Source organism: Sinocyclocheilus grahami, unplaced genomic scaffold (genome assembly GCF_001515645.1).
Source record: "Sinocyclocheilus grahami isolate Dianchi unplaced genomic scaffold, SAMN03320097.WGS_v1.1 scaffold79.1, whole genome shotgun sequence".
Lineage (NCBI taxonomy): Eukaryota > Metazoa > Chordata > Actinopteri > Cypriniformes > Cyprinidae > Sinocyclocheilus > Sinocyclocheilus grahami.
In genome coordinates, this window is record NW_015505258.1 from 1,100,925 (window position 1) to 1,120,672 (window position 19,748).

The window sequence follows — 19,748 nt, forward strand, 5'->3', positions numbered from 1 at the left end:
TGCTCTTCACATCCCTTCATGATGGCTTTTTTTATTGTGTTACTTAAAAGAGTAATATTAATAACATGTGTTTTACTGATTTCTGTCTATCAAGGAACCTCTAGGCCGTAAGTGTTAGAACCTTTTTTTTGTTAAATATAATCTGTCTTCATTTGTATATCCTTTCATGTGTGTTTGTATGCATGCTCTTATCTCAGAATAACTATCATTAGCTTCACACATTAAAAAGGGGGTTATTAAGTGCATGCACTTTCTCTTTGCAGAATTTTCATGGTGACATTTCCAGGTGTTATAAGATCAGGCTCGGAGGCTAAACTATGTGTAAGCCTTCTAAAACCAGAAGAAAATCTGCAGCTTACTATTTTGCTGGTTTACTCTAACCAGAAGAGAACACTTCTACAGGAGAGAACTGAGAAGGAATTCCACCGCTGCCTTGACTTTCAGGCCTGTTATTACATTTATGTTATTTATTGAATGATCTACTGGAGATGTTTAAAACAGCATATCCATTTACAAAATGCATTTGTTAATATTGTAGATATAGAAGAAATTCGAGCATTCTATGCATGCAACACCATGAATTCCAGAAATCATTTTGTCATTTGTAATATTGTTATGAAAAAATATTGTCTATCGAGACTGGCAAAACGATAATTAAAGAATATTTTCAAGTGAAATATTTTAATATCAAATATATTAATATAAACTTGCTCTCTTAAGAGATGATACTGATTTGTAATACAACTGTGTGTGTTCAACAGGCTCCTGAGTCTGATTCAGTGCAAGAGATCCAAGTCGAAGCTCAAGGGAAAAACACTCAAATGATTGAAAAGAGAAAAGTCAAATTCATGTCATATAATCCACTTACAATAATTCAAACAGATAAACAAATCTACAATCCTGGACAAACTGGTATTTTTGCTTTATATTCAGCCTCATTGCACTCTGATCACAGTCTGTTTTCATGCTTTACTGACCTTAATGTTTTTCGTCTTCCTCAATTTTACAGTTCAGGTCAGGATTTTCACAGTGGACCTAAATTTTAAACCAGTTGATGAAACAGTAGGTTGCAATTTTTTAGTTTTTAATTGTGGGTCAATATGGCATGATATTGGTTAAATATTTAGCTGACTTTATTGGTCATGTTTGCATATGTGTGCACAAATATACCTGAAATGCACTTTCAGACTTGGACCTCAGAGTAAACAGCCGTGGGTTAAAATTCAATTTCTGATCAATGAGTGTTATGCAAACCAGGCCTAATGTTATGTGTTTTCATCCACAGTACAAACTCATAACAGTGCAGGTAAACTTCATTTTTTGTTTTCCCCCTTTCACAGACACATTTTCCTGCATAAATGTTCCTGTTATTGCCATGTTGTTTGTCTTCAATGCCTTCTCATATAAGCAGGACAATCGAATGAACAGAATCAATCAGTGGATTAATGCCACATCAACCCATGGCTAGATTCTGCAACTTTCACATACGCTGAATCCAGAGGCTGCTGTTGGTTCATATGAGCTTTTTGTAGAGACTAGCAAGCAAACAATTACCAAAAAAATTTATGTCAAGGAGTATGGTGAGTATTAGCTTACTTTCACAGTATGCTCTTTAAAATAAAGGTTCTCTTTCAGTTGGTCACTTTCGACGTCACATCATGACCGACAAATCGGGAATCTCGCCAGAGAGACCAATCTACTTTGAGTGTAAACTAAATGAGTCAATGCACATTGACATGCAATAATTGCATCTGCCACGCCCTGCAGTGTGGGTATAAATAGGCAGCAGGTGCAACATAATCAATTTTCCGAGGGAGATTCCATTCTCTCCAGGGATGATGAATCGGCTGCGTTGCCTCCCTCGGGAATGGTAGCATTGTCTGAATCAGACCCAGAGATGACGGCTATGCTTTCCCGGGCTGCCGAGAGGGTGGGCTCATGTGGAAACTTAAACCATGGTTTGTAGCGATTGACCTGAAGGATGCGTACTTTCATGTCTTGATTCTCCCTCAACACAGGCCGTTTGTGCGCTTTGCGTTCGAGGGTCGAACATATCATTACAAGGTCCTGCCCTTCAGGCTGTCCCTGTCGCCCTGCGTCTTCACAAAAGTAGTGGAGGAGGCCCTTGTTCTCATGAGAGAACTCTGCGTACTCATTCTCAACTATCATGACGACTGGCTCATACTGGCACAGTCACGGGATCAGTTATGTGAACACAGAGATCTGGTGCTCAGTCACCTCAGCCAGTTGGGTTTTTGGGTCCAAATATCATATGCATTGGCTTGTTTAGTTTACATTCAAAGTAGATTGGCCTCTCTGGCGAGATTCCAAATTCGTCGGTCACGATATGACGGCTCCGTTACCTCCTTCAGGGAACGAGGGTTACACAAGTAACAAAGATGTTCCATAAAGGGGGTTTTCACAATGCTCCCATAGAACAAGGGTCCTGAAACAGCAGACCGTTTGGTGTCAACCCTCGATTACAATGCTATAGCACCATTTTATTGTTTCCACATTTTAAAGTTCACAGTGTGGCAAAACAAAGAAACTGTACACACTACAAGCGCTTCAGGGGAATAGAGTCTTTTGCAGTTTTAGTAATTGTTTTGTGCCATTTTGAGATTCACATTGGTCATGCTTCTCAGATAGGAATTTTAAAAAATATATATATAAACAGGGAGAAATCATATTCCTGACCTTCTACAATTCCAGCTCCTCCAGCTGAACCTCCTCGACCCATTGGACCCAATGGACTCAATGGACCTAATGGACCCATTGGACCCATTGGACCCATTGGACCTGGTGGACCCGGCATACCTACAACTCCTGGCTTGGCATCTGGATATGCTTGAGGGCAACCAAAATCCATAAAACCATGGCCTGGAATTCAACAGAACATTTATTATTACAGTTTATTTTTAGAACATGTCCATGGTGTATATATATATATATATATATATATTCTGATGTGCTGCATGCTGTTTTCATTTACACACAAGCAGCTCATGGTCCAGAGTTTTCAATGTCTCAGAGCTTTTTACTTTGAGATCATTCTGAGGTTAAATACAAATTTTAAACCATAGCAAGAAATAGTCTAATATCTATTATGCTGTTTTTGAAATAAAATCTTTGCATAGCTATGACTGGAAACACAGGCATCTAACAGTTATTCTTAAAAAAAAAAGCATATACATAAACCCAAATAAGAAATAAAAGTCATCGTATAAACGTGTCCTATTCTGTGTCCTAAACTCCTGAAACATTGGTGTCTCATATTTTAGAGCAGTCAATGCAATTTGGGAAAGAATTCAATAAAATCTGTATGTGGAGGTGTGTGTGAAAAAAATTCAGATGTAACCCCCTTTGTAATCTTTAACATTTTCATGAGTAACTGTAATTTAATTACACATTTTTCTCAGTAACTGTAACTGATTACGTAATTCTGTTACATGTAACTAGTTACTCCCCAACACTATATACTGTATATGTATATATATATATAACCATCATAATACATATTGAGTGGATTAAAACGTGTCCTGTGTGACGGTGTCACTATATACAGTATATTCAGCATTTTTAAATATAAAGCTTAATCAACAATTTAAAATAGTAATTTTATAATTATTTGAATAATTAAATAACTAATTATAGACAAAGCTGAATCCCAGTAAAATACATTCATCTGAAATGTACTTTTGGTCTATGATTTACATGCATTATATGAATATTTACTTGCCCAAATTTTAATTGAAGATATGTCATAATAGCAACACTATTGTAAGGGAAATGGGTCAATTTAGCTCAAAGGGAATCATTTATGATTTTAAAGGGAATTTGGACAGAATTACTGTTTTACGGCTGATCACTGAGACGGCCAGCGATTCATTGAACGAGCCGTATAACATAAATTCTGCAATGGATATTAATATCCAAAGTATAGTGAAAGCACTATTTACGCTATGGATTACTCGAGAGTGTCTCTCAAAACTAATCCAGCATTCGTGCCAGAAGAAGAGTGGCTTCATTGTTTGTGCCCTGTCCGTGTGTTGCATTGCGATGAAACAGAACGAAAGCGCTGCGGAAAAGTAATCTGCTATTTGTCTCGTGGGCTGATTCTCATAGGGGTAAACCTATTTTTCATCAGCGCCTGTCCCACTGGGTAGTGTGAGCTATCATATTGGGTTATAATAGCATGGTTCTTTGTTCTCCAGAGGGGCTGAGGGCTCATAGTACCCAAGGTTTGGCCACCTCGTGGATGTTGTTTAAGGGCGTTTCAATTCAAGACATTTGTGCAGCGGTGACACGCTTTTGTCAGATTTTATAGGCTGGATGTTATAGAGCCATCGTTGGCCCATTCCGTCCTAAGTGTGTAAAAAAAAAAAAAAAAAAACACTCATACAGATGCTTTATTTTTCACATGTCTCCATTCTATTCTGTTAATAGTGGAGAGCTTGCATTCTTATATTATCACACATCATCACACTGAGTTGGTTGACATGCCTGCTTCAGACAGCAAATCTGCAATACGAGAGTTGTCTATATCCCATAGTGAGATACCGAATGAATTTTTGAAAGAGAACTTTAGGTTACTCATGTAACTCCTTTTCTCTGATAACATGAGTGAGGTGTTTTACCACACTTCCCTCCAAGCACAGGGAAGAGATATGCTGAGAATGAGGTAGGGACCGTTATGCAGTGATATATATTGGGGAGGCGGGACTCCCACATCACTTTCGTGATTGGTCTGTCAACTGACAGATGTGGTGTAATTGGTGCTTCCAGGATTGGTCACGTCCGAGGCGATTCGCATAGTGAGACACCTCACTCATGTTCTCAGAGAACCTGGGTTACGTGAGTAACCTACAGTTAATCATCACTGAGGTCAAGTGAAAAGTCAAATAAACATTTACCTTTTTGTAAAAGGTTTAGACATTTGTAAACACTTCTTGCTCTTCACATCCCTTCATGATGGCTTTTTTTATTGTGTTACTTAAAAGAGTAATATTAATAACATGTGTTTTACTGATTTCTGTCTATCAAGGAACCTCTAGGCCGTAAGTGTTAGAACCTTTTTTTTGTTAAATATAATCTGTCTTCATTTGTATATCCTTTCATGTGTGTTTGTATGCATGCTCTTATCTCAGAATAACTATCATTAGCTTCACACATTAAAAAGGGGGTTATTAAGTGCATGCACTTTCTCTTTGCAGAATTTTCATGGTGACATTTCCAGGTGTTATAAGATCAGGCTCGGAGGCTAAACTATGTGTAAGCCTTCTAAAACCAGAAGAAAATCTGCAGCTTACTATTTTGCTGGTTTACTCTAACCAGAAGAGAACACTTCTACAGGAGAGAACTGAGAAGGAATTCCACCGCTGCCTTGACTTTCAGGCCTGTTATTACATTTATGTTATTTATTGAATGATCTACTGGAGATGTTTAAAACAGCATATCCATTTACAAAATGCATTTGTTAATATTGTAGATATAGAAGAAATTCGAGCATTCTATGCATGCAACACCATGAATTCCAGAAATCATTTTGTCATTTGTAATATTGTTATGAAAAAATATTGTCTATCGAGACTGGCAAAACAATAATTAAAGAATATTTTCAAGTGAAATATTTTAATATCAAATATATTAATATAAACTTGCTCTCTTAAGAGATGATACTGATTTGTAATACAACTGCGTGTGTTCAACAGGCTCCTGAGTCTGATTCAGTGCAAGAGATCCAAGTCGAAGCTCAAGGGAAAAACACTCAAATGATTGAAAAGAGAAAAGTCAAATTCATGTCATATAATCCACTTACAATAATTCAAACAGATAAACAGATAATTAAAGAATATTTTCAAGTGAAATATTTTAATATCAAATATATTAATATAAACTTGCTCTCTTAAGAGATGATACTGATTTGTAATACAACTGTGTGTGTTCAACAGGCTCCTGAGTCTGATTCAGTGCAAGAGATCCAAGTCGAAGCTCAAGGGAAAAACACTCAAATGATTGAAAAGAGAAAAGTCAAATTCATGTCATATAATCCACTTACAATAATTCAAACAGATAAACAAATCTACAATCCTGGACAAACTGGTATTTTTGCTTTATATTCAGCCTCATTGCACTCTGATCACAGTCTGTTTTCATGCTTTACTGACCTTAATGTTTTTCGTCTTCCTCAATTTTACAGTTCAGGTCAGGATTTTCACAGTGGACCTAAATTTTAAACCAGTTGATGAAACAGTAGGTTGCAATTTTTTAGTTTTTAATTGTGGGTCAATATGGCATGATATTGGTTAAATATTTAGCTGACTTTATTGGTCATGTTTGCATATGTGTGCACAAATATACCTGAAATGCACTTTCAGACTTGGACCTCAGAGTAAACAGCCGTGGGTTAAAATTCAATTTCTGATCAATGAGTGTTATGCAAACCAGGCCTAATGTTATGTGTTTTCATCCACAGTACAAACTCATAACAGTGCAGGTAAACTTCATTTTTTGTTTTCCCCCTTTCACAGACACATTTTCCTGCATAAATGTTCCTGTTATTGCCATGTTGTTTGTCTTCAATGCCTTCTCATATAAGCAGGACAATCGAATGAACAGAATCAATCAGTGGATTAATGCCACATCAACCCATGGCTAGATTCTGCAACTTTCACATACGCTGAATCCAGAGGCTGCTGTTGGTTCATATGAGCTTTTTGTAGAGACTAGCAAGCAAACAATTACCAAAAAAATTTATGTCAAGGAGTATGGTGAGTATTAGCTTACTTTCACAGTATGCTCTTTAAAATAAAGGTTCTCTTTCAGTTGGTCACTTTCGACGTCACATCATGACCGACAAATCGGGAATCTCGCCAGAGAGACCAATCTACTTTGAGTGTAAACTAAATGAGTCAATGCACATTGACATGCAATAATTGCATCTGCCACGCCCTGCAGTGTGGGTATAAATAGGCAGCAGGTGCAACATAATCAATTTTCCGAGGGAGATTCCATTCTCTCCAGGGATGATGAATCGGCTGCGTTGCCTCCCTCGGGAATGGTAGCATTGTCTGAATCAGACCCAGAGATGACGGCTATGCTTTCCCGGGCTGCCGAGAGGGTGGGCTCATGTGGAAACTTAAACCATGGTTTGTAGCGATTGACCTGAAGGATGCGTACTTTCATGTCTTGATTCTCCCTCAACACAGGCCGTTTGTGCGCTTTGCGTTCGAGGGTCGAACATATCATTACAAGGTCCTGCCCTTCAGGCTGTCCCTGTCGCCCTGCGTCTTCACAAAAGTAGTGGAGGAGGCCCTTGTTCTCATGAGAGAACTCTGCGTACTCATTCTCAACTATCATGACGACTGGCTCATACTGGCACAGTCACGGGATCAGTTATGTGAACACAGAGATCTGGTGCTCAGTCACCTCAGCCAGTTGGGTTTTTGGGTCCAAATATCATATGCATTGGCTTGTTTAGTTTACATTCAAAGTAGATTGGCCTCTCTGGCGAGATTCCAAATTCGTCGGTCACGATATGACGGCTCCGTTACCTCCTTCAGGGAACGAGGGTTACACAAGTAACAAAGATGTTCCATAAAGGGGGTTTTCACAATGCTCCCATAGAACAAGGGTCCTGAAACAGCAGACCGTTTGGTGTCAACCCTCGATTACAATGCTATAGCACCATTTTATTGTTTCCACATTTTAAAGTTCACAGTGTGGCAAAACAAAGAAACTGTACACACTACAAGCGCTTCAGGGGAATAGAGTCTTTTGCAGTTTTAGTAATTGTTTTGTGCCATTTTGAGATTCACATTGGTCATGCTTCTCAGATAGGAATTTTAAAAAATATATATATAAACAGGGAGAAATCATATTCCTGACCTTCTACAATTCCAGCTCCTCCAGCTGAACCTCCTCGACCCATTGGACCCAATGGACTCAATGGACCTAATGGACCCATTGGACCCATTGGACCCATTGGACCTGGTGGACCCGGCATACCTACAACTCCTGGCTTGGCATCTGGATATGCTTGAGGGCAACCAAAATCCATAAAACCATGGCCTGGAATTCAACAGAACATTTATTATTACAGTTTATTTTTAGAACATGTCCATGGTGTATATATATATATATATATATATATTCTGATGTGCTGCATGCTGTTTTCATTTACACACAAGCAGCTCATGGTCCAGAGTTTTCAATGTCTCAGAGCTTTTTACTTTGAGATCATTCTGAGGTTAAATACAAATTTTAAACCATAGCAAGAAATAGTCTAATATCTATTATGCTGTTTTTGAAATAAAATCTTTGCATAGCTATGACTGGAAACACAGGCATCTAACAGTTATTCTTAAAAAAAAAAGCATATACATAAACCCAAATAAGAAATAAAAGTCATCGTATAAACGTGTCCTATTCTGTGTCCTAAACTCCTGAAACATTGGTGTCTCATATTTTAGAGCAGTCAATGCAATTTGGGAAAGAATTCAATAAAATCTGTATGTGGAGGTGTGTGTGAAAAAAATTCAGATGTAACCCCCTTTGTAATCTTTAACATTTTCATGAGTAACTGTAATTTAATTACACATTTTTCTCAGTAACTGTAACTGATTACGTAATTCTGTTACATGTAACTAGTTACTCCCCAACACTATATACTGTATATGTATATATATATATAACCATCATAATACATATTGAGTGGATTAAAACGTGTCCTGTGTGACGGTGTCACTATATACAGTATATTCAGCATTTTTAAATATAAAGCTTAATCAACAATTTAAAATAGTAATTTTATAATTATTTGAATAATTAAATAACTAATTATAGACAAAGCTGAATCCCAGTAAAATACATTCATCTGAAATGTACTTTTGGTCTATGATTTACATGCATTATATGAATATTTACTTGCCCAAATTTTAATTGAAGATATGTCATAATAGCAACACTATTGTAAGGGAAATGGGTCAATTTAGCTCAAAGGGAATCATTTATGATTTTAAAGGGAATTTGGACAGAATTACTGTTTTACGGCTGATCACTGAGACGGCCAGCGATTCATTGAACGAGCCGTATAACATAAATTCTGCAATGGATATTAATATCCAAAGTATAGTGAAAGCACTATTTATTAGCACAGTAACAAGATCGGCAGTTTAAGACATTAACTTGTAAGCACAAAACACAAGATACTTCTCTTTTCAATATAAATAAGGCTTTATTGGATAAATCTAAGACATATAAACTAATCTAACACATGAACACACGCATTCACACATTCACACAAGTTGCAGAAAGCGAGAAAGTAAGGAAAGAATGAGTTTAAGGAAATGAAAATGTGAAATTCCAAGTTTACAGCAATATGTGCCATTGCATAGACCTGAACAACCACCAATCACTTAATTAACCCTCGAATTGAGTTCCTCAGTGAGGTTAAAATTTATATTAAGTGCACCAGTTCAGCTAGAATCTGGAGGTACTTGCGTTGCCTGTGTACGGGGGTTCCCTTTGTTGTCATCCTTGCAGAAAAGGGGGTTTCCTGCGGTTGCTGATTGGCTGGAAGTTCAGTCTTGGGAAGCCAGTGGTTGGGCGTTGGCTGACAATGCGGAGTTGCTGTGGGCTGGTTGAAGTTTTAGACGGCACTAGAGGTCGGACTTGGCGACGTGGCGTTAGGCAAAACTTAACTCCGAACACGAAACTCTCAACGGAAAAGAAAATAAACTAAAGTAAAGAAATAGAAGTAAAGTTTGACGAGACTAGGTGGCGTTTCTCCTCATGGTTTTGGAGGAGCTGGCGTGTAAGCCAGAGCACGCTCAAAGAGCGCAAAAAGCGATGACTGAAAAGCACAGCTAGAAGCCATGACCACAAAAGCTAAAGAGCTAAAAAGGCGATGACTAAAAAGCATAGCTCAAAGCTATGACTAAAAAGCCGCATGGCTAAAAGTGATGACTTGAAAGCACATAACTAAAAAGAGCAATAATTTGATGGTGTCCTGAGTATTTAAACCAGGCTGTTTAACACACCCCAAATGGTGCCTCGACCAATTGTAGCTCGGGGTTTTGCAATATTTCTCCTCCCAATTCATAAATCAAAAGACATACACAATACGTGATTAAAACATGATAGTCTAATGTGTGGGTTAGATACATGATATGGAGTTAAGCAATGGACTGATATTAGTTTATAAGCCTTTTTGAGTTCATTTTGGTACATCTACATCTGTAAAAGACAGTTTCAGTACCATTTCTCTGAACATAAGGACATGTTCTGTGAAGACCAGAGGTTAAGAGGTCTCTCATAAGGAATCTCAGTCTGTTCTTTGTCTTCTAGGTGGGGGGAAAGTCAATCCAAAGAGCTAGTGATCGTGATTACTATCACTGGTTTACATGTGATGGTCATGCTGTGCATTTCTTTGACCATTAATCTTGCTTGCCCCAAAATTGACAATCTCCTTGGAATTGTCAATAAGTGTTCTTTTGTTTAAATGCTGTGAGCTACTCAAAGCTGCTAGTTGGTGGACTTGCTTCAGGCTTGTGGCGCCAGGATCTGATTTTGACTTTAAAAAAAACAAAATAAAAGAAATAAGAACTGACATAAGTCCAGGAGGGAGGTGGAGTGGAGGCGGAATAGGGGGAGGGATGGAGGGCCAGGTCCATGTAATGGAGGAACTGAGGCAGAGTCGGCGGATCAGGGAGCCAGGGTGGAGCAGAAGACCACCAGAGCAGAGCTGAAGACCACCAAGGCGGAGCAGGCGGGGCTGAAGAGAACCAGAGCAGAGCTGAAGACCACCAAGGCAGAGCAGGCTGGGCTGAAGAGCACCAGGGCAGAGCCGGCAGGGCAGAGAGCCAGGGCGGAGCCAGCAGAACAGGCGGAACTGAGGACCACCAAGGCGGAGCAGAAGACCACCACGGCGAAGCAGGCAAAGTAGAAGACCACCACAGCAGAGCAGATGGATGAGGAAACCAGGGTTGAGACCTCGGAGGAACTGAAATATAGGAAACAGGCAGTTTACTTATGGCCCCAAATACCGAGGCAGAAGGAGCCGCGAGTTCATTGATAATCTCCTCAGCTGTGATAGACAGGACTGAATGTTCATTAACGACCTCCATAGCCGTAACGGGACAGGCAGAGAGTTCACATACAGCATCCATAGCCTTGACAGGACAGGCAGAGAGTTCACATAAGGCCTCCATAGCCGTGACAGGACAGGCAGAGAGTTCATAAACAGTCTCCTTGGCAGTGATATGGTAGACGGAGGGTTCTGAAGTTGGCACCACTGCCATGAGAGGAGCTGAAGCTGACACCGCAGCCTTGGGAGGTTCTGCAGCATAAGCTGCCACCTCGGGAGAAGCTGGAGCAGACTCGTAGTCTGGAGCAGGCTCTGGAGCAGATTCAAGGACTGGAGTGGGCTCTGGATCAGGCTCAGACTGGAACGAGCTCTGGAGAAGTAGCAGAGCACTTCCATGTAATGGAGGAACTGAGGCAGAGTCGGCGGATCAGGGAGCCAGGGTGGAGCAGAAGACCACCAGAGCAGAGCTGAAGACCACCAAGGCGGAGCAGGCGGGGCTGAAGAGAACCAGAGCAGAGCTGAAGACCACCAAGGCAGAGCAGGCTGGGCTGAAGAGCACCAGGGCAGAGCCGGCAGGGCAGAGAGCCAGGGCGGAGCCAGCAGAACAGGCGGAACTGAGGACCACCAAGGCGGAGCAGAAGACCACCACGGCGAAGCAGGCAAAGTAGAAGACCACCACAGCAGAGCAGATGGATGAGGAAACCAGGGTTGAGACCTCGGAGGAACTGAAACATAGGAAACAGGCAGTTTACTTATGGCCCCAAATACCGAGGCAGAAGGAGCCGCGAGTTCATTGATAATCTCCTCAGCTGTGATAGACAGGACTGAATGTTCATTAACGACCTCCATAGCCGTAACGGGACAGGCAGAGAGTTCACATACAGCATCCATAGCCTTGACAGGACAGGCAGAGAGTTCACATAAGGCCTCCATAGCCGTGACAGGACAGGCAGAGAGTTCATAAACAGTCTCCTTGGCAGTGATATGGTAGACGGAGGGTTCTGAAGTTGGCACCACTGCCATGAGAGGAGCTGAAGCTGACACCGCAGCCTTGGGAGGTTCTGCAGCATAAGCTGCCACCTCGGGAGAAGCTGGAGCAGACTCGTAGTCTGGAGCAGGCTCTGGAGCAGATTCAAGGACTGGAGTGGGCTCTGGATCAGGCTCAGACTGGAACGAGCTCTGGAGAAGTAGCAGAGCACTGTGTAGCCCAAACACACACAATAGCCATTGCCGTAACAGGGAGTGCATAAGACAGCGGGACCACCTCGGAGAACCCCAGGCTTGACATTACCGCAGAGATGCCAGCTGCTCGCACTGAAGTCAGTGGAGTGTCCTCCAAACTAGAAGACGGTCTCAAACGCCTAGGGCCCACCTTAATGACTTCATTCGCAACATTCATGACGACCAGGACGACAAGACTCTGAGATGGCGGCCACCTTGGGAAGAGACTCTGGACAGGCGGCCATGATGGGACGAGGCAGATACTGCAGGAGTGCCGTGTTCCTCCTCCACAACACAACACAACCACCATGAAAAAATATCATCAAGCATACCTTGTCCATGCCAGTCAAATGTGCTAGCTCAACAAAGTCTGTCACGTAGTCCTTGATGGGCCGATCTCCTTGATTGAGACATATCATTTGTGCTGCTGGATTCATAATTGGTCGGTCGTTCTGTAACATGTAAGCCAGGACAAAGAGGAGCGAGAATCCAAATGCAAGCACAGGGGTTTATTAAACACAAAAAACAAATAATCCAATCCACGAACCAGGGTACAATCCACATAGAGGAGTCAGGAACATACACACAACTAAACCAGAAACACACGTACAGGAAGCAACGACTGATAAACCACAACTGAAGCACAGACCTTATATACACATAGACTTAGCAAGCTAATGACACACAGGTGGAAGTAGTCACACAACAATAAGTCCAGGCAAAGGTTTATGGGAAATGTAGTCTGTGACGGAATGGCAAAGGAGTAGTAAGGATTGCCCTCCAGTGGAGCTCATGGGCACTCCAGCTGGTGATCGTGACAGCTATAGAGTATAACTGCCAGTAAGAAGGAAAGCTAACCGACAGTTTAGATACACTATCTGGGTTTGCAGTTAATGCTCCAAACCATCTTCCCAAAATGTTAATAAGAATAGTATAGAAATTAATAAAAACGTGAGATTCTCCCTGCGGTTTTCCACATTGAAAAAGCAAAAATTAAGACATTCATAAATTAATAAATACTTACAGTACATAATGGAGTGATTCAGGTTTTCCTTGTTTATTCTCTTTTTTATTTATTTTTTTGGTCAATGGTCAATTTCATGGATCTGCTACATCCCAGGCACAGGAACTGAGAACACACCTCTCAGTCCTGAAGAAACCATTCGCACATTCTTCCCAGAAACTTGGATCTGGGAACTTGTTGAGACGGGGTGAGTGAATGATGAGTTAAAAGTCTGAAGGTGCTACCCACCAACTTAAAATATTTTTGGTACTCGATTGGTAAATGTCATGTTAATAAATGCAAATTTCTCTTCAGGGACTCTGGATCAGCTCAGGTTCCTGTTACAGTTCCTGACACTATCACCTCTTGGGAGACGGAGGCCTTCTGTCTGTCCTCCAAAGGTCTGGGTCTGGCTCCTCCTGCTCAGCTGATAGTTTTCCAGCCCTTCTTCCTGGAACTCTCTCTGCCTTACTCCATCATCCGTGGGGAGATCTTTGAGCTGAAGGCCACTGTCTTCAACTATCTGTCCAAGTGCATTATGGTAAGACTTCAGATTCAAGCCATGTCCACACGTGCATGGGTATTTTTATAAACAGAGCTTTTCCTTGCTGCGTTTGCGTGTGGACGAACGGCCAAACCACGTAGAAAAAGCTGCGGTTTTAAAAATAACCACGTTCGTGTGGACAGGGCCTCAGTCTTATCCAATCATATAAAATATGGCACTAATCAGCTGGTCAATAGGGGGCGCCACTTCTATTAATTTAGCCAGAGAAGAAGCCTACTTCAACATGTTAAAACTAAGTTAAATATATTGCAAAAAAATAATGAAATTGCATTATTTAGTCATACTATTTGACAGGTTGTCTCATAAAGAGACACTATTAAAAATCAAAACTCAAAACTGTATTTCAATTATTTTGTTTGTGTGGCATGCCGGACAAATGGTGTCTGTTAGGTTTGTGAACTTTTGAAATGCACGTCACTTGAGGCTGATTTCTAATTGGCTTGTTTCAGATCGTCCGCTCTGCGCCCCAGACCCTCCCACTTTTGATTTTAGCGATCATTCAGTTATGTCTGACAACTTGACAAATATATTGTCAATGGTCTATAAGTAATTAGGAGATTACAGATTTTGCATACTTATTATATTGGGCTTTTTTAAACTTTATGAAAATATAATGAATTTATATGCATTTTTTTCTACAAGTCAATTTATTGAACTACACTGAACAAAATTATACACTTTTGTTTTTGCCCCCATTTTTCATGAGCTGAACTCAAAGATCTAAGACTTTTTCTATGTACAAAAAAGGCCTATTTCTCTCAAATATTGTTCACAAATCTGTCTAAATCTGTGTTAGTGAGCACTTCTCCTTTACCGAGATAATCCATCCACCTCACAGGTGTGGCATATCAAGATACTGATTAGACAGCATGATTATTGCACAGGTGTGCCTTAGGCTGGCCACAATAAAAGGCCACTCTAAAATGTGCAGTTTTACTGTATTGGGGGGTCTGGGTGGGTCCGAAAACCAGTCAGTATCTTGTGTGACCATGATTTGCCTCACGCAGTGCAATACATCCCCTTCGCATAGAGTTGATCAGGTTGTTGATTGTGGCCTGTGGAATGTTGGTCCACTCCTCTTCAATGGCTGTGTGAAGTTGCTGGATATTGGCAGGAACTGGAACACGCTGTCGTATACGCCAATCCAGAGCATCCCAAACATGCTCAATGGGTGGCATGTCCGGTGAGTATGCTGGCCATACAAGAATTGGGATGTTTTCAGCTTCCAGGAATTGTGTACAGATACTTGCAACATGGGGCCGTGCATTATCATGCTGCAGCATGAGGTGATGGTCGTGGATGAATGGCACAACAATGGGCCTCAGGATCTCGTCACGGTATCTCTGTGCATTCAAAATGCCATCAATAAAATGCACCTGTGTTCGTTGTCCATAACAAACGCCTGCCCATACCATAACCCCACCGCCACCATGGGCCACTCGATCCACAACGTTGACATCAGCAAACCGCTCACCCACACGACGCCATACACACTGTCTGCCATCTGCCCTGTACAGTGAAAAACGGGATTCATCCGTGAAGAGAACACCTCTCCAAAGTGCCAGACGCCATCGAATGTGAGCATTTGCCCACTCAAGTCGTTATGATGACGAACTGCAGTCAGGTCGAGACCCCGATGAGGATGACGAGCATACAGATGAGCTTCCATGAGATGGTTTCTGACAGTTTGTGCTGAAATTCTTTGGTTATGCTAACCGATTGTTGCAGCAGCTGTCCGGGTGGCTGGTCTCAGACGATCTTGGAGGTGAAGATGCTGGATGTGGAGGTCCTGGGCTGGTGTGGTTACACGTGGTCTGCGGTTGTGAGGCCAGTTGGATGCACTGCCAAATTCTCTGAAACGCCTTTGGAGACGGCTTATAGTAAAGAAATTAACATTCAGTTCACGGGCAACAGCTCTGGTGGACATTCCTGCAGTCAGCATGCCAATTGCACGCTCCCTCAAAACTTGCGACATCTGTGGCGTTGTGCTGTGTAATAAAACTGCACATTTTAGAGTGGCCTTTTATTGTGGCCAGCCTAAGGCACACCTGTGCAATAATCATGCTGTCTAATCAGCATCTTGATATGCCACACCTGTGAGGTGGATGGATTCTCTTGGCAAAGGACATTTTTTAAAATGTGTGTACATTTATAACACTATACTTTGTATTATATCACTTTTGCATCAAATTACCAAAAAAAACTAGTTAAGGCTAATAAGGTGTTTCTAATGCAGCATCTATAGGGGGGATGGTAAATTTGACATCGTTCTCTCTTCTAACTGCCATAATCAGTCTCTCCCTAAATTTTTTTTCTTTTTTTTTTTGAAAGTCGTGAAAACACTATCGTGGTTTGATGTTTTTCTTTTGCTATTTGAGCAAATGCGAATGCAAAAAATATATTTGTGGTACTCCTATTCACTGCTCTTTAAGTGAACCCAAATATGACGACTTCCGCTGCTAAGAAACCCGGAAATGTGAAAAGGGTCCATTATGTCACTTGTTAAATGGTTATTTAACAATTTAATTCAGTCTTGCATTAGCGTTGTGATTCAGTTTTTGAATTTTCAGTTCTCCGAAATTTTTTAGCACTAGCTGCCACTGCCACTAATCATGTGTGTTTGACTGACAGGTTAAAGTGACTCCAGCTCCTTCCTTAGACTACACTCTCAAAGCCTCCTCTGATGATCAGTATTCATCCTGTCTGTGTGCTAATGGAAGAAAAACCTTTAAATGGATCCTCACTCCTTCTGTTCTTGGTGAGTTTTCCAGCCTGAATCATTGTTTCTCAGTGTTTGTGTCTGTTGTATCTTCACATACATGTCTTGTGTTGTAGGAGTCTTGAATATTACAGTCAGTGCAGAGGCAGAGGCGTCCCAGACTGTGTGTGACAATGAGATTGTGAACGTGCCAGAGAGAGGACGCATTGACACGGTCACACAAAGCTTGCGTGTAAATGTGGGTAAAAACGTATTATAAACGTATTGCAAATACAATGCATTAATGCAAGTTATATTATCTAAAACTCTTCCTTTACATTGCAGTTAAAGACCAAAAAAAGCTAAATTGTGCTAACATTAACCTGTGTTCCTCAGGCTGAAGGAATTGAAAAGACTAACAGCCACAGCTGGCTGCTTTGTCCCAAAGGTAATGTTTGTGAACTTTTATGCCACATACAATGTTTCAAAAAGATCATTTTAAATCTGCTTCCAACTTTATGAATTGCTCTTGTGCCTTCATCTACAGGGCAAAACCTCTTGGAGGAAGTGGATCTAGCATTTCCCAAAAATATGATAGAGGGATCAGGAAAAGTTGCTCTTTCAGTGATTGGTGAAGAAAAAAAGCCATAACTTAAAATCAATACTGTCTTGTAAATATTTTTGATGTAGAAATTTACAATCACATGTCCTCTTGCAGGAGACATATTGGGTTGTGCACTGAGGAATCTTGACAGATTATTACAGATGCCGTATGGCTTTGGAGAACAAAACATTGCTGTTCTTTCTCCCAATATTTACATTCTGCAGTATCTGGAAAACACAGAGCAGCTCACCTCAGCCATCCGAGAGAGAGCCACCGGCTTCCTTAAGAGCGGTGAGATGCCATTTAGAATCATTTCATTATGCTTAAAATGTTTTTTCATTACATTTGAGGAAAATAATCTGAACCAAAATATTGAACAGGGTATCAAAAGCAACTCAACTATGAGAACTTGGATGGATCATATTCTACATTTAAAAAGGGAGAAGGAAATACATGGTATGAACTGTTTTAACCTCACAAATTAACCATTGCACAAAACCCAAATGTCCAGCAATGAATATTATTTCAAAAGATGGTAATAAAATCTTAAAAAACACATTACAAATCTCCAGATGAGTCTGAATAAAAGCATTAAATTGAATTCAACTAACAGGCTGACCACATTTGTGCTGAGGACTTTCGGGAAAGCACAGCGTTACATCTTTATTGACCCCCAAAAAATTCAGAATTCAAAGCAATGGCTGATACGCCACCAAAAACCATATGGTTTATATGAGAGCAGGGGAAAACTCTTCAATAACAGAATGAAGGTAAAAAATATTACAAATATTTATATAAATCAGGGAACTTAGTCAGTTTTCCACTAAAAATGTCCAGCAATGAATATTATTTCAAAAGATGGTAATAAAATCTTAAAAAACACATTACAAATCTCCAGATGAGTCTGAATAAAAGCATTAAATTGAATTCAACTGACAGGCTGACCACATTTGTGCTGAGGACTTTCGGGAAAGCACAGCGTTACATCTTTATTGACCCCCAAAAAATTCAGAATTCAAAGCAATGGCTGATACGCCACCAAAGACCAGATGGTTTATATGAGAGCAGGGGAAAACTCTTCAATAACAGAATGAAGGTAAAAAAATATATATTACAAAGTATATAAGAAATGTTTATGTTCAATATAAATCAATGAACATTTGTTTTCTGTGAAAAAAAAATCCTAATCAGTTTACCACTACAAATATCTAAACATTCTTAAAACAAGATATTTATTTAAGATACAAATTGTTAATATAAGTTGTTTTCAAAGAATATGTTTTTAATGAAGAGTATTTATTCATTCTTATTCCATAGTATAAAGCAGAACAAAACATTATGAAAATAATATAGAAAAATAAAATATATTGTCTAAAGCAATTTTGCTTCTCGAGTTAATTTGTCTTGTTACAAAAAGCCAAAATTGCTTAAAATTCAGAATTCAAAGCAATGGCTGATACGCCACCAAAAACCATATGGTTTATATGAGAGCAGGGGAAAACTCTTCAATAACAGAATGAAGGTAAAAAATATATATTACAAAGTATATAAGAAATGTTTGTTTATGTTCAATATAAATCAATGAACATTTGTTTTCTGTGAAAAAAAAATCCTAATCAGTTTACCACTACAAATATCTAAACATTCTTAAAACAAGATATTTATTTAAGATACAAATTGTTAATATAAGTTGTTTTCAAAGAATATGTTTTTAATGAAGAGTATTTATTCATTCTTATTCCATAGTATAAAGCAGAACAAAACATTATGAAAATAATATAGAAAAATAAAATATATTGTCTAAAGCAATTTTGCTTCTCGAGTTAATTTGTCTTGTTACAAAAAGCCAAAATTGCTTATTTAAAAATGAACATTTTCATAATAGATGCCTTTATTTGCTATCTGTGTATTTTAGGGGGGTGTAAGTGATGGTGTGACCATCACTGCCTATATAACTGCATCACTACTCGAGCTGAACACATCAGTTATGGTCAGTACGGTCTATGTTGTCAAAAACAAACTGTACTATTTTATAAGGCTCTTATATATTTGTCACCTGCACTGTTTCTGTTGTAGGATCCTGCTGTGAGCAAAGGTCTGTCATACTTAAAGCGTTTTGTTGGCGATAACCGAAACACTTACACCACTGCTCTGCTCGCCTACACTTTCAGTCTGGCTAAAGACAAAGCAACTCGAGACTATCTTTTAAAAAAGCTAATGGGCATTGGAATTTCAGAAGGTAAGAGCTCTGTAATAAGTTGTGCTTGTCACACTTTGAAGTGTAAATCTAATTTATAATGGTTCCCAAATCTTTTTTTAAAGGGTCTCGTCTCCACTGGTCTCAGTCTGCATCTGCTGATGACTCTGATTCTCTGGCAGTGGAGATCAGCTCATATGTGCTGCTAGCTGCTCTCACTGCAGATTCACTCACTACAGCTGATCTGGGCTTTGCTAACAGGATTGTCAGCTGGCTTGTGAAGCAGCAGAATGCCTATGGAGGATTCTCCTCCACACAGGTGACTCAAACTACTCAAATCAAACACATGATTGCTGAATAATGGGTCAAAATCA

At 39.9% G+C, this 19,748-nt stretch overlaps 1 protein-coding gene and 1 long non-coding RNA gene across 2 annotated transcripts in view; both read left to right on the forward strand.

The window, feature by feature from the left end:
* Window positions 1-19,748, forward strand: part of LOC107586286 (pregnancy zone protein-like) — a 21,012-nt gene continuing 1,264 nt past the window's right edge. The window contains 23 exon segments of the mRNA XM_016273569.1: window positions 1-107; window positions 264-444; window positions 762-912; window positions 1,010-1,062; window positions 1,286-1,306; window positions 1,412-1,580; window positions 2,713-2,851; window positions 7,209-7,441; window positions 7,903-8,036; window positions 11,345-11,482; window positions 12,154-12,281; window positions 13,354-13,518; window positions 13,626-13,851; window positions 16,507-16,633; window positions 16,711-16,832; window positions 16,970-17,021; window positions 17,121-17,204; window positions 17,292-17,468; window positions 17,558-17,633; window positions 18,117-18,273; window positions 19,093-19,167; window positions 19,254-19,416; window positions 19,500-19,693. Coding sequence (XP_016129055.1) covers window positions 19-107; window positions 264-444; window positions 762-912; window positions 1,010-1,062; window positions 1,286-1,306; window positions 1,412-1,580; window positions 2,713-2,851; window positions 7,209-7,441; window positions 7,903-8,036; window positions 11,345-11,482; window positions 12,154-12,281; window positions 13,354-13,518; window positions 13,626-13,851; window positions 16,507-16,633; window positions 16,711-16,832; window positions 16,970-17,021; window positions 17,121-17,204; window positions 17,292-17,468; window positions 17,558-17,633; window positions 18,117-18,273; window positions 19,093-19,167; window positions 19,254-19,416; window positions 19,500-19,693 — 3,054 coding nt within the window. The 5' untranslated portion in view covers window positions 1-18.
* LOC107586250 (uncharacterized) lies at window positions 5,955-8,078 on the forward strand. The gene is made up of 5 exons (XR_001609338.1): window positions 5,955-6,102; window positions 6,200-6,252; window positions 6,476-6,496; window positions 6,602-6,770; window positions 7,903-8,078. It is a non-coding gene; the product is annotated as an uncharacterized lncRNA (long non-coding RNA).